Genomic DNA, 24,297 nt, shown 5'->3' with positions numbered 1-24,297 from the left:
ATTCTCCTATGGATAGCCTTGATTCTGAATGTGACTACAGTTAATTATATTTGAGGAGTAAATAGCTGTCAGTCAACTGTTTTTGTCTTTTTCACACACTTTGGAGTAGCCTGTAAATGGTATGCTGAAAACAAGCTGTTGTCCAAGCTGTGTGTTGATATGGCAGACCTGGGAAACAGTCTTAGGATAGTTGTTTTAAGGCTTCTGCAGATCACTACCAGACCCTGAAGTAAACTCTGACATTGAAGAAAAAGTTGGCTTTACATTATTTGTGCTGGTCTTGTAAGCTGCTTTTAGCTGAGCTGTCTGAGGAAGAAGCTGAAAGTGGATGCTCCTAAGAATCTGATGGGTGTTCTGAGAAGTTAATCACAAGAGCTCCCCAAGAGGTGAGAAGTGCAGTGATGTGGTGCTGATCAGCGTGGGTAGGAAGCAACACCATGCTGTGGGTGCAGGTGTCAGGAATGGCTTTGGTGAATGAGGTGGGCAGAGCCCTGCAATCACCGTGGGGCTGAGGCAGGAGCTGAGCATCTCCTCTCAGCACCCTGCTCCCAGGCAAGAGCCTCTGCCACATCCACAGCACACTGTGAGGTTCCTTCTCACATAGCTGGGAACTGGCTCTGTGTGCACTGGATAAGGACTTAGCTTTAAAAATCCAAAAAGCAGCAAAACAAGCTAAAAAGTACTGTGGTATTGCTATGGTAACAAACATCTAGAAATGCAGGCAGATCTCTGTATTAACTGTAGGCTTGGGCTTTATAGCCTGTGCCCTGGTGGTTGCATATGCAATCAGAGACAGAGATGTGCTGTAAAGGGAAACTGCAGCAGGTTTATGATACCTTGGGATCTTTCCAAATATGAGACCTACTGCTCCCTCTGCTTGAGGCAGGCTAGGAGCAGTTCCAGGCTGTTGGTGTGTGTCTGTCACTGCCTGTTCACTACTCATCCAGGCAATGAGAGATGAGCAGCCAAATGCATTCTGGAGCACTGGAATGTCCTGCAGTTTAAGAATAGCTTGGGTCTTTCATCTGGCATTTGGAGGGCTTAAGCTAGTTGAAGGAAATGGGTATCACTTGCTACTTCCAGCAGCGCCCTCAATGGCAGGCCTGGGAGAAGGCCAAGAGAGTTCAGCTTCTTCCCTGGTGTGGTGCTTATTTGTGTGTGGAGTAGTTCTGGGTTTTGCTGTGTTTTCATTCTTGTTTTTCATTTTTCCACTATTTTGGGCAGTGTTAAAATCCTACTAGAGGCAAGGTAGCAGTAGCAGAGCACATTGAGTTTCTGGCAGAGATGGAGCAGGTCCTTCCACAGCATGCCTATGGCATGGGGTTTCTTGGTAGCTTGGATAGATAGCCATTTTCCCCTCCACAAGCATCCACTGGAAAATACTGCAGGACTGGGCAACAGACAAGGAGAAGGGAAGGAACTTCCAGAGTGGCAATTACAGAGGTGTCAGGGACCCTGCTATAATTATAGAGGCTGATGTTAGAAGAGGAAAAGACCTGTCCTGAGAAGGCCTGGCTTTGAAGAGGAGAAAAGACCTCAAAATGACAAAGACAATGAGGGAACTGGACCATCTCTCTTGTGAGGAAATGCTGAGAGAGCTGGGCCTGCTCAGCCTCTAGAAGAGATGATTGAGAGGGGACCTTTTCTGTCTGGAAGGGAGAGTGTCAGAGGGTGGAGCCAGACTCTGCTCAGTGGTGCTGAGCAATAGGACAAGAGGCATAGGGCAGGAAATGATGCGCTTAAGCATGAGAAGGAGCTTCTGTCCTCTCTGGGTGACCATCCACATGGAACACATTGCTCAGAGAGGTTGTGGAATCTTCTTTTCTGGAGATATTCAGGAACCATTTAGACAGAATCCTGTGCCATGTGCTCTAGGATCACCCTGCTTGTGCAGGGAGGTTGGACAGAGCACCCACTCTGATCCCTTCCAACTTTACCCATTCTGAGATTCTGTAAAAATGCTGCCTCCTAAAAAAGCAAAAGGTCTTGTTTCCTGCATCCCTTCCTAAGGGTGACCCTGACAAGATTCTAGCATGTGTAAAGGAAGCTGCTCCTTGGAATGCAAAGACTTCTCTGGCTTAGTGCTGCTCTGGATCCCCTTGAGACCAAGTTGCAGGTCTGACTATGATTTCAGGCTTCAATTTTTTTAAGCTGCAGTGTGTGAGATATCAGTGGGGCCTTGGTCTGGACACTTTTGGCATGCCACTTGTTTCTGTTGTACGTTGCACGTGATTGATTGCAGGGAAGCAGAGGAAGAGCTCCAGAGAGTTTGGTCTCCTGCATGAGGGCACACATTGGCATGTAATTATGTGCACTCTTGCCACTTAGAACTTTTAGAGGACATGCATGATAGAAGTAGCTTTGTGTTGACACTTACAAGTCAGGGTTGCCCTTTCTGCTGAGTGCCTAACCCTGTAACCTTAGATATGCCTTTTTAAATATTGGCTTGGGGAGGAAAGGACAAGAGAGAGAGAGCTGTAAGCTGTATGACTGACAGCTGTATATATTGACAGATCATGAAGAGTCCTTCATCAGTACATGTTGCTTGAATATCTTAATTAGGGAGAAAGATTGAAGAATGCTGTCCTGGCAGTTGGCTGGATTCTGAGCAGTGAATGCTACTGGGCATGAGAGCTAATGTTCACATTGTGGTTGCAGGGACCTCACTGGCAGCTGCCTCTGTGCTAATCAAAAATAAGATTTGAACAGTTAAGTCTGTTTTGTTCAGTACAAGGTGCCTTGCTGAAGAGTGTTGCTCTTTATTGGCATTTGGGTGTGTTGCTGGTCCAACCACCTTCAGCACTGGCAGAGAGGAGCTGCCTGGAATGGGGCATGGAGATGAATACACTGCCTGCATGCTGTTGGTCCATGGCCTTGCCATGGTCAGACTCATACAGAACACTTTCTGTATTCAACCAGCTGAGGTAACAAATGCTTATTCTAGACTGTGATGCAGAATTACAAGCTAATTTCTCTCTCATTAACCTTTTGTAATCTAGGGACAGGCCTCCTGCTCCGTATCTATAACAGTCCTTTCAAGTTTTTGTGGGTTTTCAGGGTTTGGAGTTTTTTTAAAGTTTATTTTGAGATATCTTTGATGCTTGAAACAGCAGTTCTGCTTTTGATTTTATGGTTTTTTTTTTGTTTTTTTTTTTAATCTACTTTGAACAACCCTCTCAGCACATTTCCTTCGTTCATGTTTGTTCATCACCCATGTTCCTTTGTGGAGCCAGAAATGCTGAAACCCAAAAAGAGCAAGCCAGAAATGTGAAGAACGTCTCAACTTTTTTTTCTATTTGGGAGAAAAAGCTGTTTTACAGACTCCATACCTCAAACAAGCTGTTTTGCTTTTAATCTTTACATCACCACCACAACTTCCAGCAAGAAATTTATACATTACTTGTCTTCTGGGTAATGAAGGCCATTTACAACATAATTAAAATGGTTTCTAAACAGGAGCCATTTTCCAGAGCAAATAAAGAGTTGTAAGAAAGGGAACCTTAGTGAGCTAAGCAGTTTAATTTTTCTAAAATTCTGAAAGATGGCAGGAAATTAAGTCCTCTGTGAGTACTCTGTGTGTGTTTGTTTCTCCCTGTTTGTATTTTTGTTGTGGCTGAAATACTGCTGATGTCACTGACAGTTCTACCACTCAATTTAACTAGTGATGTACAATCACTCAGACTTTTACATTGTGTTTTCCTGAACACAAACAAAGCCTGTGCACTTCATGCAGCTTTGTGTGGAGAGGAAAAAGCAGATCTCACCCAGCAGTGCTTGTCTTCATGAGCAACCCTGTGGGTTTCATGGAGCTGTGACAGGACTGGATGTGTCCATCTTTATTTTTCATTCATATTAGGAAGGCTGCTGAAGGCCTGGGCAAGGTTATTTGACCAGTGGCTTTCTGAAGCTGTTCTCTCTCTCTGGTGAAAGAGGTCTGTGTGGTGGAAAATGCACCTGCCCCATGCTCCTTAGGCCATGAGAGGAAAGTGAGACTGTGGTGTTGCCCAGAGCTGTGAGTGGAGATCACGCAATCCTGCTGGTTATACTCAACTGTCATACTTTGGAAGAGGAGGATTTAAAAAAAAAATCAGACCTTGAGAAGGGAAAACTGTCTTCTTGACAGTGTTGGTTATACTAACACAGCACCCTTGAGAAGCCAGAGGTTAGGATCACAGCCCCAGCTATCAGAAACAGACACCCACATTTCCTGCTGTGACCCATACATTAACTTTGAAAAGTGAAAACTTGCTCACAGAGTGGAAACTACTGAGCTGAAGGCTGGGTGAGCTCGGTGGCCAGGAGAGGAGTTTGGTATGTCAGGAGGGCAGTTTTTGGGTGAGAGGGAAGTGAGACTTGGTTGCATGACTGGGAGCTTTTTCAAAATGGAAGTTGGGCAAAATTTCATTAGTTGAATATGTGAAGAGAAATGCCAGACAAACCCTTTCATAAATGAACTTAAAACCAGCAGCTCCCTAAATCTGCCTGATCAGATTTATGGTTAAGCCAGGACAAAAGAAGCCACTGTAGCCCAAGGTTTCTGTAGTGCTGTTATTGCTGACCACAAAACATTCAAACATTACTTGATTTGAAAATCAAGTTCTTTGTTCTTTACCTTCTGGGTTTTGAATTTCCAGATATCCACCTTTTTCTTTTTTGCAACTTTGACAGCAAAAATTTATCCTGTCCATAGAAAAGCTGTGAGTTGTCCTAACAACATAACCCAGGAATTGTCTTTACAAGATGTTCTTACAATATACAACTTTGAGTATTGTGTGTGCAGAATCAAATGATGCCCTTTGTATTGGACAGGGATTGATTGAGTAATTGATTTTAAAGGTCCTCAAAGTCAGGTCCTGTCACTGACTTTGTTTTGCTGCAGTTTGCACCTGCAGAATGAAACAAGGGGCTGTGTGAGGGGCTGCGGCACTTCTGCATGGGTGGAACTTCCATGAGCAGTGATTGTGGCAATACCTGTCCTCAGTGTATTTTGTAAATCAAAGACGACTCCGAAGGGGAGAGAGAGTGATGCATCTGACTCCATCATCAGAAGGCAAATGAATTACTTTATTATACTACACTATGTACATTTCATCTAAACTGAATCTGCCAGGCACTCACTCTTGCTCGCACCTGCACAGAACTGCACTCATCTCTGATTCTCTTGTGATTGTCCTGTGACAGTCCCGCAGACACACATACTTCTTGGCCCAACACCCTCACTTTGGGTAAACAATCTCCATATTGCCTTCTACTTTAGCACAACACAGGCACAGCAAGCGAGATAAGAATTGTGTTTTCCTTCTTCTCTGCTTGTCTCACAGCTTCTCTCTGTCCAGAGGGCATGTGAATACCACAAGTGTATTTTTGTGATGCTTCGGTGGTTCTGCTCCTCCTTATGTGCCCATCTCTTTCCTGGTTGACAGTGACTAAATGGCAGAGCTGAGTGGCTGTTGAGGGAGCCTCTATTATTAGTGTGATTGAAGTCTAGAATGACAGAGGCCTGCAGAGCATAACACAGGTTTTTCATATTTGACAGGCATATATGAGCCCATTGCGTGATTCTTCATTGGTATGCATCCTTGATTAAATTTGCTGTTGGGGAGGTGAATTTAATCCCTTTGCAAATGGAGACCCAAACAGAAGCAGAGTGCAGCTCTGAGGGTTTTGTCAGTTTACATTGATTGCTAAGTCCTGGAATTGGAGCAATGCAGTAACTGAAAAATTAATCAATTAAAATGGAATATCATTTGGCTCCTAAACAAAATGGCAATGGCCTGATAGTCTCAAATCTTCATGGAAATAGGCAGTGAGCTTTTCCACTATTAGAGAACAATGTTGCATGCCTCAGGGCTGAATGCCTAGCAGAGAAGATGTCTGAGTGAAGCAGGTCTTATACAAAGGGATTAATTTTTGTAATAAATCACGGATGTATATGCACCATCACTATTGTTACTGCAGAAGGAATGTCTGTACAGTCTTTGGGAGTAGATCTCATAGCTTCAAGCCTCCAAAATACAAGTTTATGTTGTGAGCTGAAGGTCATTCTTGAAATTCTCTAAGAAACCAGGTCATGATTCAGCAGCGACATGTGGAGCTATGTTAAATCACTCTGCTAAATGTCACTTGGGTTGTTGGTGTGCAGACAATTTGTATTTTCATATTGGGCGTGACTCCCAAACAATATGTCCTGCCTAAAGCCTTTCTCTGTGATGTTCACAAGCTAATGTGAGGAGGAGCTGTGTGGAGCATTGTGGCAAATTACTTGACTTGTCAAGGTCAGAAGCTGTTCAGGTGTTATCTCCTGAGAATACAAGGTCCGTGCAGGCTCTGGGGCTGTGGGCCAGGCACCAGAAGCAGCGTGGTACTGGGCCCAGCTGGCACAAAGGCAGGAAGGAGTGTGAGGAGTGTGGCTGCTGCGGCCAGGCTGCCTCCCGGCTCCATCTGCAGGATGTGCAGTTCTTCTCACCTGCTGAGTGCAGCTACCTGTGAGAGGTGTGACATGGTCAGTCTGGTGATTAACATGGGGAGAGAGTTGGTGCACAATTGGCTTATATTTAAAACCATGACTGTTTGAGTAAGACCTGCTAACAAAATCATGTTAGAAAAAAATATTTCCTTGTTGGAAGACAGGGAGAAATTCCCACCTCTTGCTGTGGGGCTGGCTTTGTCCCTGGTGGGGGTGTGAAATGTCCTGAGGTGTCCCTTCGTCTTCCTAGCTCAGCTGTGCATGTGCACAGTATTTTTGTGGAGTGTGAATGTTGGCTAGCTGCAAAACCACACTATTTTATGTTTAATCTTCTAATCTCAATTTAAAGCTCTTGAGGATGAATGATTAAAGAGGTACTTCAGCTTCCTTTCTCCAGCTTAGAAAAAGCCCTTACAGTGTGATCGTGAAGGCAAAGAAAATGAGCCGCAAGCTTAACATAATTAAATACTTTAATACTTTGGGTGAGTGGTGCCTGCTTCTCAGTGCCAGCTGACCTCTGCTCATCTCTTAGGTAACTAGTTCTGCTTACTGGGTTAGCAGCTGATGAGGCCACAAGTTGCCTTCTCCTTTTCTGTGAAAATATCTGTGGTGGCATCTGTCACTGCAGACAGTTGCGATTCACTGGGAGGAAAGGACTGAATATAGGTCACTCGAGTTCAAAGGGAATAGATTAGTACATCTACATGTGCCTGTGCAGACAGCGTAGGTGGGGGAGTGGGCAGAGAGAGATGCAATTTATGTGCTGATGATTTATGAAGACATGGACCACCCTCATTTTGAACTGTCTTGTTGGCTTTCTAGCTGTTACCAGGTGGCCATGGGGGCATCATCTTCATACAGAATGCTGTATGTCAGTCTGTCTTGATACAGGTGCTATAAATCAGGGTTCAGGTAACACCCAGGTGGCCACTGAGTATCTAACAGTTAGAAGACAAATAACAGAATATTGTTCCTTTTTCTTCTTTGTTTTCCTAGTTCAAAATCACTGGGAAACCAGAGGCATTCTTTGCATATTTAGATGTCTATGAAGACAGGGATATTTTTCCAAAAGAAAAAAAGCTTCTTCACATAACACCTTTTTTACTCTGAAGCACCTCAATACCCACTTTTTAAGATTGTGTAGGTATGACCTTTAGCAGAGCAGTATTCCTGCATACAGTAAGTAACCTGGATGGCTTTTGCTGAGATTTCCTGTGTGATACTAAACAGATGTCTGAATGCAGACAGCTTCGTGTCCATGTGACCATCTTCTCTGTGCAAAACCTTCATACCCAGAGGCACTGTGTCCCCAGCTACTTGCTGGGATCTCTTTCTGACAGTGCTGCTGCTTTGATGTGGGTGCCAGCATGAGCAGCCTATCCCTTAGGTATTCAAAGAGTGTGCTGTCCTGTCTGTCTTCTCCCTGACACCAGATGTTGTCATGGATATTTACAGATACAGGGAAATGTGCTTGGAAAACAAGTGCTGTTTCAAGGAACAGCAACCCTACATACCTCACACTTCCCACCTGTGCTGGTAGTTAGCAGTTTTGAAAACTATCCACTCTTTATTTCTCATGGGGGTTTCCACATTGTTTTTCTCTTGGAGTGGAATACAACAGTATAAAGGCTCCTATGAGCAAAAGTGGCAGTGTTCATGACACAACAAAGTTTGCTGAACAGGGAACAAATGGCATTATTCCAGGGTATGAGATAAAGACTGAACAAACATAGAAGCCGCATGTATGTGAGTCTGGACATATGGGTGTATTTATACAAAATCAGTGTGTGTAAATATCATAAATATTAAAAAGAATATATTGTACATTTTCATAGTCTTCAAACTGAGGGAAGAAATGCACCTTGGCAACTGCATTACCTCATCTGGGGTCTGAATTTCTGTGGTTCTGAGCGGCCTCATTTCCTCCAAGCTATTTGGGAGAGAGTGCCCTTAGGCATCTATCTTTGAAGCCCTTTTTGCTTCCATTGCTTTGCTTTATTCAACACTCCTGAAAACAAAAGACCAGAAGGATACCTTAGGGCATCATGTCCCCTCCCTCCAGCTATGGGCAGTGTCTTTATGCCTCTGGGCATCTGGGCCAGAACACTGTTTAGGGTCTAATCCTTGTTAACTGCTGAAAGTCTCTTCAGGATTGAACAGCTGGGTCAAAGATGGACACGCTTGATAGAAGTAATCTCCTTATGCTATATGTTATATCTACATATACTATATCTGCCTTGGCCAGCAGCAGAGCAGGATAGAGTGGTGTTGTGCACCTGTCACATGAGAGGTTGTATGATAAATTCCAGCTTCTCAGATTTTTGTTCTACAATGACTATACATCACAACTGTATTCAGAGGGGAATCCAAATCGGCAGGGTTTATGCATTGATTGTCAATCTAGGTGGGCATGGAGAGAGGTTAGTTGGTGTGGAAGTCAGTCACTGTATGTGGAAGTAATTTCTTTGCACGCAGTGTGGTGCTGAGCTCGTGTAACCAGCACAGCCGCAAGTATCCCATGCTCTTTGGGCTGCTGTTTGCAGAATGAATGACACTGATGTGTGCTCTAGTGCTGGCACTTGTGCACTCTGTGTTACTTTTGGCCGTCCTCCAGTTGTCAACCCACGCTGCATTGCATGTCCTTGAGATCTGGGCAAAGTGATCCAGCCAGTCTTCCTGGAAGCATCTCTTCCCTCCTGTAGACAAGGACATGCAGGATCTGGATGAAATATTGCAGTAAGGATGCTTCTCCACAGAGACACTAAAGAGGTGGCTAAGTAGGATCACTAGGCAGAGGCCACGTGGCTGCCTCAGAAGCAGAGTACTTACACAGGATAGCAAGGAGCTGGGGGTGTGGTACTGTGGCTGCAGCTCTCTTCGAAGAGAGCAGCAGGTACAGCTCTCTCCCAGGAATTTTCCTGGGGAAGGCAGTGAGAAGGACAGAGAGAAGATAAACAATTCCTATCTCTATTCACTGTTCCTGTTATTTTGCACATGTGGAATGTGTTATGGAGATTGTTTACCCAAAGTGATTAGCTAATTGGATGCTGGTGAAGGTTGTTTTGATTCCTTGGCCAATTAGTTCAAAGCTATGCCCTGACTGTCTCAGAGTCTCATGTGTTTTTCTTTAGTATTCTTTTAGTATAGTATCTCTTTAGTATGCAATTTAGTATAGTATTAGTGTAATATAGTATAGCTTAATAAAGCATTTGTTCAGCCTTCTGATTCATGGAGTCAGAGCACATTATTCCCTGTCTGGGGGATCGCCTATTTCTATGATATGGTGGGACAGATACCACCCTTCTGTGTGCTGGGAAGTTAGATGAGGGTATCAGAAAAAAACTGCTCATGATAGAGGCAGTAATTTAATTACTCAAGGTTTTTTTTTTTTTTTTTGCTGCTCCCCCTGTAAACTTCCCACACATTGTTTTGCTCTCTTGTGTTGCTTTCTTCCCTTAAACTGCCCAAAAGACCAGCTGACAAACCACAGCAAGCCTGCTTTAAGGTTAGTGACCAAACCTTGTCCATCAACACACTGTTGTGACCTGTAAGTCAGGAATATCCTTTTTCTAAACTCTTCATTCACACCAACCACCCATGTCTGCTTGTGGCACACATCATAGAGGCCTGTGACGTTCACCTAATCCGTGCTGTCGGCAATAAATGGAATACATTGTGCCATCTTCTGAATGTCTTGGAGGAGGGTCTGAATATTGCATCCAAAAATTGCTGGTTGTGGGGAGATCATTGCTATGGAAACCAAACACAGAAATGTAGTTGTTCCTCCTTTCTTGTACAGGATTTCTACCTTTGCAGGTCAGAATCTTGAGGACACTTTCCTTGTCAGCAACTCAGTGTCTGGCAAAACTGTGAGGGAAGAAAAGAAGAGCAAAATAGAAATTATTTGGAGGAATAGCATGACCTTCTAGTCATGAGACAGGCAGAGAGAGAAAAGGCTTCTCAGGGCAAAACCAGAAGAGAGTTGAGATGCAAGTCTTGCAGAGCTGACAGAAAATTGCCTGTGCATGCACAGAAGGCAATAAGTGTCCAGAGACTGTGGAAAAGAATAAGGAGGTAGAGAGGCACTTTGGGCAAGCATGAATACTGGAAAGCAAACCAGTATTCAGCAGACAACCTCTGTTTCTCACTTTCAACATCCCATGGCAAATTCAGCTCAGTCACAGGGCCTGGAGAAGTCCTGTGAGCAGGTGACCGTGGGCTCTTCTCAGAGGGCATTGGAAATAGCCTCTGCTGGGCATCTGTTGCTGGTCTCCAGCTTGGAACTGGCAGCACACCTCAAGATTGCCCAGGGTTAATGGCAGTAGAAATTCTTTTGTGACCAGCTAGATGCTGTGGGAACTGATCAAATTGCTTTGCTCTTTCCATTGGGTTACTCCAGTTTGTGCAAGCTACAAATGAAACATTCAAATTGGTCTCTGGGCTCTGCTGTCAGCACTTGCACTTCTCAAAGAACAGTGATGGTTCTATTTAACTGTGGTAATTTTTTTTGAAATTTCATAGTAGAAGTTCCATAAGTGCGTCGTTCCCAAACCACATTTAAAATGCTTTACACTGTTTAACAAAGCATGAATAAAATAGGCCTTGTGCTGTCAGGCACAGGCTTTTGCCTCTAAGGACTAGGAACAGTGTTTTGGGGAAGTGGACAGATTTTTCATGAGACATAACAAAAGCCATGTGCGCACTGGGATTCCTAGTGCCAACTGGAAATGCAGCACACCCTCTAAAGCAAATGCTTCTGGCAACAGGATTTAGCTCACGTGGTCTCAGGTTCAGCCCATAGAGAGTAGCTTGCTCCCTCAGAAGTTTTGGGATTTGCTGCAGCTCTCAGTGCTGCCCCATGGTCTGTGCCAGTGGTAGCCCATCCATGTGCACTGTGTGGGTCACACAGACTGCTCAGACAGAGCTGACCAGCGCCTGTCTCTGTAGCATCCCCAAGCACTGCTCTGCTCCCCAGCATCTCCTGCTGCTGGTTGTGCTATTCTGGCTTGTTGTCTCCGGGATTTTGCTTCAGGTGACGGTGACAGTGTGTGGAGCATGTGGAGTGAGCCTACAGAGAAATGTCACACCACGCAGGCCCCAACAGCACCAGTGGCGATTCAGAGGTGAGCTGGCTCTTACCTTTGTTCTGAGGGATGAGGATCTGCACAGCCAGCAAGTTTGTATCTCAGTATGATGGGTTGAAATTGGCATTAAACCAGTTCAGAAGAGAGAAATCTGCTGGGGGGAGTTGGCTGTGCTGAGCTTGTTTGGAGGGAGGTGCTGGCAGGGTTGGGGTCATGGCAGTGCAAGTGCCTGAGGCTGTGGCAGCAGGGTAAATTGAAGGGGCATCTGAAGAGGTTTGGTAAAGTTGTTACTCCCTGGCTTGCCTTGTGTCCATATTGGTCAATTAGACCTTTCTGGTCGGTTAGGTCTTCCATGGAAAGACACTTAGTGGGGATGGCTTGCAATTGATGCTTTTCACTTCTGGGGTTTGACAGAGCTAAGGCAATTGTGGAAATGAGCTTAAAAAAAAGCAGAAGCATGGCACCCCCTGGTCCATTTGTTTTCCTGGCACTTAATGCTTGTAAGAAGTGCAAGGGCTGCAAAGTGTATGTCCTGTCACATAAAACTGCTGCTGGACTAATTTCACAGTAACTGTAAAATGATTAATTGCACTTACCTTTGAGAGTTTTACATACCTTATTCTAATTAAGTAGTGATTCCTCATGACCCCTGGAGTCTGGTTATTCTTTTTGAATTTGGCCAAGCTTGCTGTTAAAAAGATGCACCTTGGGACCCTGAATTCCCCAGCTCTGGTTTTAGTGGCTGTTAGCACAATGTGGCAGCTGGTGTGCCTGTGTCTGATGGCAGACTGTGACAATGCACAGAGATGAATGGCACTGTCTCTATTACAGCCCTGCTATTTCTCAAGGAATCAGGCCTAGAGGAATATCCTGTGTTAGTTGAGAAATGAGGCCCTCGAGTTTTCATAGACATGCATGGCATTAATTTCTTTACCTAAATCCCTTGCTTACAAAGTTAATTTTGCTATTGAAACAGTTTCTGGTCTCTTGGACCATGTTGAAATACAAATCAGAACATGCTTTCAACAGCAGAAGAGCATCTGATTCTATTCTGTCACTGAAAGGGAAAAGTATATGTGAAAATGAGAAATGGTGAAATAAGATTAGAACGTTTACAGTACTTGTGAAATTTTCATATGTGAATTTTTTTGGAGGTCTCAGCAATGTTTGGGACAAAACTTAATTTGTGTAAACTGTTTGCTAATCCCTAGTCTAGACACTCACATTTCCAGTGCCTATTCATCTTTATTTCTGCTTAATTGTAGCTTTGCTTTTTTTTTTTTTAATCTATGGGAGAGCAGCAATCATAATGAGCTGGGCTCTTCTGCTGGGCTCTTCTGCTCCCCTAACTCTCATTTCCAGCCCCAAGCATGGGAATACAGAGTGTGTAGCTACATCAAGGATCTAGGGGTATGAACTGTCCTTTTGGCATGGTAAAAGTCACGACTGTGCACTCAGCTGTACATAATGTGCCTTTAATATACTAAAGCTGCTAAAGTCTGCTTATATTGACTACTTCCTGAAGTGAGAGGTGTTAAGGTGAGGAGACAGGAAAGAGGAGGGTAGGCATTAGTCCGCCCTTCTGATGGCAAGGTTTCATAGAGAACCTGTGCTGTTCCTGTCAACAGCAATAAACATCCTGTAGTGCAACATCTATGTTCTAGGGATATAATCTGATAAAGCAAGGCAGTCCTTAAAGATAAGCTTTATATTCACTTTGTCAGGCTAGTTCATAACTGTCTAGGCTGCACTCAGGATTGTGTTTGCTCTGCTTTTTTAATCTGACTTTTCTGTCGTGTGGTTTGTAATGAACTGTAATGTCTAGGGCTTTTCTGAGGGGTTGCTACTGTGCTGTCTCTGCCATATTTTGTATCAGCTAAGACCTGGTGAACTGCAAAGGTCTGCAGTGCCCTTATTAAATTGCTTTTACTGTTTTCAGACGTATTTTCTATGTGTTGAGATAATTTTGAATTCTAACCCTGTTACCCAATGTGTCTGGCATTTGTTCTGGATTTCCTATGGATTTGACAAACTTTGTGTCTGAATCCAAGGTATTTATGAAAATACTGAATAGTGCTGGATCTGGAACAAACCCCTAAAGACCTGCTCTTACCCCTCTGCTCTAGGAACAGCTAATAATTACACTCCCTCAGTAACTTTCCAACCAGTTCCACCCATTCTGCAGTAGCTTCACCCAGACTATTACTTTTCTAGCTTGCTAATGACAACATCTTAACAGCCCCTACCAAAACCGTTATCTAAGTCATGATCTGTCTCCTGCTTTTCCATACCCTTGAGCCTGATTACTCCATCACAGAAGCAAATTAGATTGGTCTGACATGACTCGGTCTTGACAAATCTCAGCTAGCTCCTATTTATTACCTTGTTATCTTCTTGGTGCTCATAGATGGATGCTTGGTTACTTGTTGATTATCTATCGATTAGCTGCCTTTCTGGAAGCTGAAGCCAGGCCCTCCTAGCTATCATCCTCTGAATCCTCCCTTTGAAGAGAGCACAAAGAGATACTGTCTGAGATAAAACTGCAAGTGGGACTTAACTCTTAACTGACAATCATTTCCTAGTGCTCTTTTACCACTTTTGATGTATAAGTAAATGTGAGAGGCATAGTATCTAGAAGAATTAGCCCTGAGAGTTCAAGCTTAAATGTGTCATGGCTTTTAGGGCAATAAAGGCCCTTCCAGTCCCTGCCCACTCCCCGGGACTAGGGCGAGTCTCCCCAGGGTCTCACAGCCCCTGCCCCAGTTGATGCTGCTGCAGGGCTGGTCTCCAGCTCCCAATAGCCTTGCCCTGCCCAGCCGTGGGCCCTGCCAAGGTGGGTCCCCATCCTGTCATTCCCCAGAGCGGTGCCCGATTCCCGGTGAGGGAGCTGTCCTGGTACCCACTTCTGGCTGGGGCATAGGATTGTCCCTGGCTGCCAGACCCTGCTCCCCAGCCCTTTCACTGTCCTGGGAAAAATGTCTCCTGAAGATAGCATTTCCAGCATTTTTTTCAGTCTTTAGAGGTATGAAAGTAATTGTTTTCTCATCATACTGAAAATGCAAATTCAGGGAATATTCTAGGCAGCAGGCTATAAAAGTGCAACCAGCTATAAAAGTAGTCAAGATGTTCCCGTAACCCAGCACCGTGCCCAGGTGATGTGCTGGTGGCTACAAGGGGCAGAGGGGATGGCAGCAGCATCCCTGGAGAAGGGGTGGCAGAGTAGGACACTCTCTGCCTGGAGGAGCAGAGCAGAGACAGACTCACCCACTGGAGTGTGCCTGTGTGTGTCCTACACAAGGGCAGATCCATAAACGTTGTGCAGTGCAGTGTGGAATTCTTGACAGGCTTGATTGTGCAGTGGCTGGAGGAATTTCTCAATGCTGAAAAGAACAGGTTTTTTTTAAAATTTTCCCCCTTGAAAAGATGTTTGCCTCATTCTTGTATGGTGAGAAAGGGAAATCTGAGCATCAGGTTAACTTTGGCTGTATTAGGTATGTTTTTATGGACCACCTTCTCTTTTTTTTTTTTTTTTTTTCCCTGACTTAATTCATCTTCTCTCCAGATGGAATAATCCTAACCTCTAATGTCTCTTCATCCTCCAGTAGCTTCCTTCCAGATAGAGGCTTGACAAAGCTTGTGCTCTATCCACAGCTGCTGGGCTGTCTCTGATTTCATATAACTGCTGGTGACGGTTTCAGTTTTCTCTGTCCCATTTGCAGTGCACTCAATTTGCTGCATTTCCCATCTCAGCAGACTGAGTGCAGGGTTTCATTTGAGCTGTCCACAGGGATGCTCAGATCTGAAGCCTGAGTGGTCACGGTTCATTTGAAATCCATCAATGTACATGAGTAGTTCAATTTATTTTTTCTAATGTTCATTGTCTTGCCCTTCTTTATGCTGAATTTCATTTGCCATCATCTTATCTGACTGTCTTGTTCTCCTAGGGCTGTCTGCACTGAAGGGTAGCCCTTGTCAGAGAAAGTTGCAGAGATGAATGTTCTTCTAAGCACTCTCCTGCTTAAGGAGTTTGCTGTGGTGTTGGGTCTCTTGAATTCTTTCCCAGCTCACTAGGATGGCTCAACCAACATGCTCTGTGATGCTGGGTACCATTCTCTGGTCTCTTGCCCTCTGTGACTTCTAAAAGGAGACCTTTAGCTGAGGGAGAAACATGATCAAGCCTAATAGTAGAGAGCATCCCAGCTAATTTACATAGAAGGATCTCAAGATCTGGGGATTATCTAGTGCTTTGAATGTGATGTCTAGGTGCAAGTATCTGCCTCTTGCAGCAGTTTTAGGGAGCTCTAGCGCTCCCCTGCAAGGCTGGTAGTATTTTGCCTTCATGATTTGGTCCATCAAAAAGCTACCACAGACAATTTGTTAAACTGCTTCTATAATATAAACAGTCTTAATTGCTTTTTAAGCAATCAGGAGTTTGTAGGTTGTTTCCAAACAGAGTCACGTTTGGAATTAAATTCATTACCTAAAAGAGGGCTAGAGCTGTGCCTGTCCTCTCTCCTGATGACCCTAGTGAATGGTTTTCAGGTGCCGATTTTGTACTGACTCTGTGGCTTAGGAAAGTTAGAGGAGAATTAGGAGGGGAGAGGGACAGCCCTGATCTTTTAACTCTTATGGGGTACTGGGGACAGTCATGTGCGGCTTTCAGCTGTATCAAGGACATCTGTGAAACTGGGCAAGTCTGAGCAAGGCACAGCAGGGAACCTATTTAATCAGCTGCCTCTGTTTGTATGCAGTAGTGATTGTTGAAAGGCTGAAACTACTTTTCCTCAAAATATGGTGTCTCAGCCACCTTGGCTGGAGACTGCTCTCAGAAATTCATTGCCTGGAAGGGTTTCCAAATGCCTGCAGTGTCACACATTCTGTGTTACAGGTGCTAAAGGGAATTTGGCTCTGCCTGTGCTATCAGGAACAGCAGCTTTCATCCCAAGCTCAGTCAGTAAGGATAACAAAGCCTGCAATTTTCCTCAGAGATGTCAGTTTTTACACCCTGTCTACTGGGATTCCTGCTTTCCTTTCCAAGCCCTTGCCTATCCTGCCTTCACCTATACCTGAGCTACTTCCAGATGTGTGGTAATGTCTGAACTCCTTCCCTCTGTCTAAGCATGGGCCAGCTGCTCTCCCTGACGCTCTGCTGCTTGTCTCTGCTCTAGATGACGAGGGCTCCCCCGGGAGAGAAGAGCAGCCGGCGGGCTTTTGACGAGAAGGCTTACTTGTCCTCCAAGGTGCTGAAGGCCGGAGAAGACCCCTACCGGCAGCACGCTTTTAACCAGCTGGAGAGTGACAAACTCAGCAGCGACCGGCCCATCCGGGACACCAGGCACTACAGGTACCCTGCAGCCCTGCTCCGAGCCGTGCACTGCTCTCTGCTGTCGCTCTGCAATGCCGACAAAGCATGCTTTGGGGTTTTCTTTGGTCCTCTGTTTCACTGAATTTCATGGTTCGTCTGGAAAGGTCTCAAGGTTCTCTTGGAGAACCTTGACAAATTCAGTCCCAGCTTGAGACTTTTCTAACACCTCTTTTTCCAGGTCCAAGCATCATCTTGTTTTAGCACAGCCCCTCCGCTGCAGCTCGGATTGCTCATTGGACAGTTGTGTTTTGCCCAGCTGTGCCAACATTCATGGCTTCCCTTGGCATCCTTCTGTCCTGGCTGCAAAGTACGCCTTTGTTGCAGCCTTGCTTTGCTGTGGTGTTCCTCACCTGCTGTGCTCTGCCTGTCTGAAGCTGGTTTGGTGCTTCTTTCCATCCTGAACATCACTGGATGAGGGCTGCTGGGGTAGGGATGAAACTAACTTGCAAATACAGTGTTCTATGGCTTGCATAGTGCTTATTGTTCTGTCCTTGTTTCACTGAGGGTGTGTTTATTCTGCTGAAAAAAATTGTCCTTAAATTGCTAATAGTGCTTGGGTAACTATTTTGTAGTTTCTGGAGGACAAAAAGGCAATGCTTTAGTACAAAAAGATTCTTGAAAACCGTAGGTGTAATAGTAATAGGATAGTGTACAATAATCTACTTCAGTCCTAGACTGTACCTAGTATTGTGGTAGTGGGCCCCACGGGCAATAATGAGTATTGACTTTGTGATTGTAGGAGGTTGACTAAATGCTTTATTAAGTTATACTATATTATACTATTAAGAAAAACTCATTGTTCTTGCCAGACAGTCTGATACACACGTGGATTTAATTGGTTAACTAATTAAAACACTATTGCCTAAGAAATTTTTCTTCAGTAAATAATAACGCATTCCACATGTGCACAACAACAAGTGTAGTAAATGAAAACAAGAATTGTTTTCATACCTTTCTCTGTTCAGAGGATATGTAATTATCACAACCTAGAACCACATATGGTTCTAGGTGTGGTATGGTTACAAAGCAACATTTCACAGCAGCTGAGAGCAGGAAACCAGGCGTCTAATTTGATTGAAATTGTGAAAGGGATGCCAGGAGACATGGAGCTTTGTGAGCCTGCCAGCACTGACAGCCCTCAGAGTGTTTTTCAAAGGCAAGCAGTCAGGACCATGGTTGTGGGATCCAGGTCTTGTGCTGTTGTTCTCCAGCATAGTATTTTGGACTGGCTTCCTAGTGACCCAGAGGCAATGGTGCTATGTTCTATGTTGCTGACAAGTCTCCCTGCAATGCAGAATTGCTGTTTTCTGTTAATCAGCTGTCATATTCTGGCCTAAAACCAGCTCACTTCAAAGAAAAATTATTGTTCATTTTGATCTGTGATAACATGCAGAGCCTGCTTTTTGTGACGAGCCTCATCTGTGCACTTCAGTCAGAAAAACAAAATATGTGATTCCCTGCAAATGTATAGCCATTTCAGACCCGGCTTTTCACGTATTCCCTTGAGTAATGGGGAGTTCAAAGTAGTATATAATCAGAACAAATAAACCTGTTTCCATGTTTCTCCCCTTTACAGGGAGCAATTTGGGAATGCGCAATCTGTGTTTGACTATCTTATAACAATATTGGAATAGTTGCTGGGATGACAACTCAGGATGAGGACTCATTTCAGCTGATACAAGTTAGATTGTGGACTTGGCTCTTTGTTTAAGGAATGAGGGGAGTCTGTAGGTCACTAACATATCAATTTTTCTTCAAGCACCCAAGCCAGAGCATGGACATGCTTGACTTTACATCCTACTTCTTCTGACTTAGCATGCACCTATTTCTTTGATCCAAAGCAAAGACAGGTCAACTTTCAAGCACAAACTTTGTCCTTGTTCTCTGTGATGCTGTAGTAATGCTAAAATACTGGGAAAACTTCCCCAAATAACCCATACATCAGCCTGTTCTGCTTTTCCACTTCCTGATTCCTTAATACATTTTCTGCGCATTACATCATGGAGTTATTTTGAAACAATAATAAATATGGTCTGTCTCAGGACTGTTCTCACATTGTCCACTTTAGTCTTCATCAGGTTTCTCTAGATGTTTGAAAATTGCTGTATGAAGCTGCTGTTCCCTTAATAAAACTCTGCAATGAAAGTCATAAACCAGTAGGATTGAAAGTGATGATAAAGCAGTTTAGCAGTAGTCATAAAAGCATAGTAAGTAAATGTGGAAGTACAAGTAGTGCATCCAAGAAGTGAGTTGTATACCCTGTCAGGATGGAGATTCAGTCTATGCAAAGCCTTGAGTAGTTAAAAGTAGGTGTGATTTCTTCATCAGACAGGAGATTAGAGCACACTGACTGCAGTTTGGCACCATCTGGAAGTTAAGAAGGCAGATGCTTTGGAGGAGCAGGTCAGCCCAAATCAGCTGTGCTTAGCATGTGCCAGAACTGGATTCGGGATTCACGTCTGTGAGTTGTTCCCCTCACAGAAACCTTGCTCTCCGCAGGGAGAAGCAGCCTGGTTGCAAGTTAATCCTTGGTTCTGAGTGTGAGAATGTGTGTATGTACCTAACATTACATAGTCAGATGAGAAGATAGAAAGAATTGCTCTTCATTGCCAGCAGATCCATTAGTGTTGAGCCTCAGCAACTCCCCAACACAGATCACAGAATTAGCTGGTGTTTTCCTTTCTGTGAAATTTGTGTCCAAAGAATTTGAAGTGCTTCATACAGCAATGCCTGGATGTATCAGCTCCATGCATCCTTAGCATGTCCATGTCCTGTGCATGAATAAACAAGATTTTATGTGAATCACAGGTAAATCCAGGGACTAGAATCCATGACTGAAACTTAGTTCACTATAAAACCCACATGGCCTCCTTGGCATCCAGGTTTGTGAGTTTAGGTATCACAGCCTCCAAACGTTGCTTTTCAAAGAGCACAGGCACGGTTCTTTTTAAGCTCTGCCGGCCTTGGTGCAGGGGCTGCTGAGGCCTCCCTTGCTGCAGCTCAGCTGTGCTGGTTCTGATTTTAGCAGATTGCTCTATTTCTAGAAATTCCAGGTACCCTGTTGCAGTACTGCTGCTAGGTAATGTTTGGCTCACACTTGTGCTGTCCTGTGCTGCAGGTGCACGTCTGTACACTATGACACTGACTTGCCGGCCACCAGTCTCATCATCACCTTCCACAACGAGGCGCGATCCACGCTGCTCCGCACGGTGAGGAGGTCAGTTCTGCTGGGGGGCCGGGCCTGCGTGCTGCACTCTGGGAGTGCTCTGGGGAAAACCAGGCATTTTGCAGCAGCTGGACAAGCAGGGTGGCTGCAGTTCCCTGAGTGATAACGTCCTGCTCTTAGGATGGCCCACAAGGACAGGCCAGAGGCTTGGATTGCCATTGTGGGCATATCTTCAAATGCAGAGCGCAGCTGCAGTTAGCCACTCTGTGTCTGCAGTCTGGGGAATCATGAGCAGCAAGAAAGGGTAGCTGGGCCTGCATCCACGGGTGAGAGCAGTCTCAAGTCTTGACCAAGTGTGAGCTTGGTTTGGAAGAGTGAGGGGGGACTAAAGAGAACACTGTGTGCTGCTAGGTGCAGTGAGTGAGCCCTTGCTCATGGTCCCTTGCTGGTAATCAGTTTCTGAACCTGATGTCCCCCAGATGTACCCTGGGGCTTTGCACACAGCTCCTGCTGAGCCTGCAGGACTCTTGCTATCTTGTACCAGTGTCTCCTCATAACTGAGTATCTGCAGTGGCCAAATCTACCCAAGTAAATGGGTGGCACAGGGCCTGTCAGCAACCCCAAACAGATGGAGGTTTGCAGTCATCTGTACCACAAAGTGATGTTCCAGCTGCCCTCTTCCATCACCCCCACAGAACCCAGGGAGGCTCTTTTCCTTTTAGTTCCCACAGAAAAAACAATGCCCTCTGACTTACTAAGTAATTTCTCAAAGGGTCTCTGAAGCCTGCAAGCAGGCCCAGGAGCAGCCATTGAGGCTGAAGGGAGAGTGAATTGTCCTGTAGCTGTTTGAACTGCTGGTATCACTAGCAGGAATGCATTATTCATCATTGCCGCTTCTTCCCTTGACAGGTCCTGTGGACTTAAAGAAATGTGCTATGTGAATAAAGAACAGGCTTTTTCAAGTTGGCCTCATGTCTAGAAGGCTAGGTTTCTGCCACCAAGCTTGGTGCTATTGTGTTTTCAGAGACCTGTATATATTGCATTGACACATTTTGTCTTTTATTTCTATAATTTTCTTTTCATTTGAGCCATACAATGAGTTCTGTAGAGTCACTGTCCAGAAAATGGGCAGGCTTGTTTGGAATCATGGTGCTGCTGGGGCAGCCAGAGAAGATTTCTGCCTTTTCAGTCATAGGTCAGACAGTAAATGGGTGCTGAGAAACCATGGTAGTGTGTCCTACTTTTTTGTGTCCTGGAAAGCCCAGAACTGGACATAGCACTTAAGATGTGGTATTACCAGTCTCTCAGATGGGGTCTCCTACAACCAGAACCCCCAACAAAGGCCTTGAAAAATGGGTGACCCATCTATTCAGATTGGTCCCTGCAATGCTGCTGCCGCTGGAGGACTGCTGTTGTGAGGAACTGGCTGCACTGTGCTGTGAATGGTGTAGTGGATGGGATTTCCTCCCAGACCTCTGGCTACAGCTGGGGTCCTCATTGCCAGATGGTTTACAGGCAGTGCATCTGATGGATTTACTCCTTCCTTAAATCACATCAGAAGTGTCAATAATTTATTGCTGTCTCATGAGAGATCCTGAAGGCTGAGTCCTCCTTGGGCTCTACAGTATTTGCAGTGCCACACAAGCAAGCATTGGCTAGTAGCCTTGTCTTTGAGCACTGAAGGTTTAACAACCATACACAGAGGTAAAGGTTCATGGCTGCACTGCTAAAAGAGGCATAGGCATAAGTCTGACTTACAGGTTGACACTGATGTTATAGAGGGATTTGACAGAGCTCTTCAGGGCCTCTTCTGTAACCTGAGAGTCCCATCTTTCAGCAAAACTCATCTGAATGTGCCAGGCTGAATTACTGCTGTGAGAGTAATTGTTGTTCAAGTCACACACACAGTCAGTGCACCAGTGCTATGTAATTACTTTGCATCCCTGGCACTTCGGGATAAGTCAAGTATCAAAGGGACAGGACTGTTCTGTTCTGTTGGGTTTATGACCTGGCTGTGAGTCTGCTGAGGACCACAGTAATATTAAGCAGCAGGAAGCATAAAATTGCACTGCCTGCTTACCTGCTGACTAGTCAGGCTTGCAGCTTGTCATTATTTCTATATCTGCAAGAGCTTTCTTAAACCAGGTAGAGCATGATTATTTGGATAATTAGAATGAACCATTTGAGATGCATCTGGTAAAAGTTAAATATGATTCCACTGTTATTATGGGCCTTTTCCCAAGTTCAGTTATCATGATTACAGTGTGGGAATGCTATAAGAGAAATGGGTGTGAAGGAGGAAAACTGATGAAAATGAGCAGCACTAAAAGCAAAATTTTCTATGTCTGAAAACATTTTTAGAGGCCTAATCTCTTGAGGTGAGTAGAGAATGTATTACCAGTTGAAATTTTCGTATGTGAGGTCTTTGCAAGTGTGGTTTTTGAGTATCTGAATTTGGGCACTCAAAAACCAGCCATAAGACTTTTGGAAATTCTAGAATGAAATACATGAAAAGGGTACTGGGATTGAACTGATCTTAAACCCAGAGGGAGCCCAAATGCACTCCCCTGAGCCAGATACTGGCTTGTTGCAAGGTAATTCAACAAAGTGGCGATGCTGGTACCAAAAAATCTTGGGAAGTGACCCAGGGGTGATACTCCTGCATCACAGGCTTATTTCAGGGTGATCTAAACCTGGAAGCTCTAGAGGCTAGATCCTGATCTGCATGCCCTTCTTGCTAACCTCACATGCCCATGTGAACACATGGCCTTAAACACCTCTGGTAGCTCAGCAGTTGTCATTTTCTCCCTCCTGTCTCTGACATCTCTGCTGCTGGGTGGAAGCAACAGGAATGATGTGCTGTTGTTGCTCCTTGGGGATGGGAGAAATGTTTGTGTATGAGGGAGAGGGGGAAAGAGAGGAGTGACCTTGAAGAGGAATAACTTATTCCCTCAAGTTCCCTGTTGTTTATCCCTCCTGGTCTTCAGAGGCAGCGTGGGCTGCATGCCTGCCTTCTGCTGTGGGCTCCTGCCATATGCTTTCAGTGTAGAGGGAGACAACTGGTTAAAAATATCCAGCAAGAGTCTAAAGAAGGGGAATAGGGGGAAAAATGGGAAATGGCCCATCAGACAAAAGCTGTGAACATGCCAGTTCAAATGGCTTGTTGCTGGCATCCTCAGTCCTGTAGGAGATGTGTGTCAGTCAAGAGCTGCTTGCCTGCTTTGATCTCTTTTCTTAGCTAGGACATAGCTGTCACTCTCAAATCAGTCACTTGCTTGGCATCCTGTTCTCCTTCAGAAACAATTGTCACTCAAAAGGCATTTTATGTGATTGATGTCTATGCATGATTAATCTTTAAGCCATACCTTCAGTCTGCTGCTGTAACCATTCTTGCAGAAGACAAAGTCCAGTGCTTTGTTGTTTGGTCCCTCTCTTTCTCTTTCTGATCTCAGAAAGTCATGATTGCAAGGACCTTTTGGTTTTGGTGCAAATGTAAAGGTGAATTGTGAGGCTCTAAGTCACTGGATTTGAGCAGCTGTCAGTGGTTCAGTGCCTATGCAGAGGGCCTGTGAAAATCCTGATTAAGAGGATGCTGTTGTAATGCTAGAGCATTTGGTGTAGCATCTCATTACAATGACAATTTAAATAATGGCCAAAAAGAATATTATGTTAGAGCAAAGGGAAAAAAAGATACTCTTCTGCTAGCATCCAGAATAAACAAGATTATCTGGGAACTCGGGGAGGGCTGGACAGAGGAGAGAAACTCATTGGCAGTGCTGATGTCACGTTCATGCAAGAGAATAAGGACTCTGATACTGAAAGAAGAAGGAAGCTGTGAGAAAAGGCAAAGGAGATAGGGAATCCATGAGATGAGGGGAGAGCAGTCCATGTTTCTGCTGTAAAAGGCAATTGGCAGTTGGATTTTGGAATTCTAATGATAAATTTTTGTGCCTGAAAGTTTGTCATTCTCTACGCCTCAGTGAGGGGAAATATTAAGATTACTGTGTTCCTTGTTAAAAAGATAGGGATGACAAAGTGCAAAGAAGATTAAGTACCTTTCCCAAGGATCTACAGCAAGTTATTGCAGAGCTGAGAGAAGAACAGGGCACTGTACAATGAGCTGTGAACTCCTCAAGGGGTGTATTCTCTCTTCTGGGGAATAAGTGGACAGGTAAAGAAGAGAGAACAAAATGGGGCTTTTTTCCCAGTTATGTTG

General features: G+C 44.6%; 1 protein-coding gene across 2 annotated transcripts in view; it reads left to right on the top strand.

Annotated features, from left to right (window-relative positions):
* Nucleotides 1-24,297, top strand: part of GALNT16 (polypeptide N-acetylgalactosaminyltransferase 16) — a 75,813-nt gene that overhangs the window by 21,247 nt on the left and 30,269 nt on the right. For both annotated transcript variants that reach the window (XM_030240311.2, XM_030240310.2), the window contains exons 2-3: nt 16,719-16,894; nt 20,034-20,132. In XM_030240311.2, coding sequence (XP_030096171.1) covers nt 16,719-16,894; nt 20,034-20,132 — 275 coding nt within the window. The remainder of the gene's footprint in view (nt 1-16,718; nt 16,895-20,033; nt 20,133-24,297) is intronic.

Source organism: Serinus canaria, chromosome 5 (assembly GCF_022539315.1).
Source record: "Serinus canaria isolate serCan28SL12 chromosome 5, serCan2020, whole genome shotgun sequence".
Classification (NCBI taxonomy): Eukaryota; Metazoa; Chordata; class Aves; order Passeriformes; family Fringillidae; genus Serinus; species Serinus canaria.
Note: the sequence above shows the minus strand (reverse complement) of the source record. Positions and strands in the feature narration are given on the sequence as shown.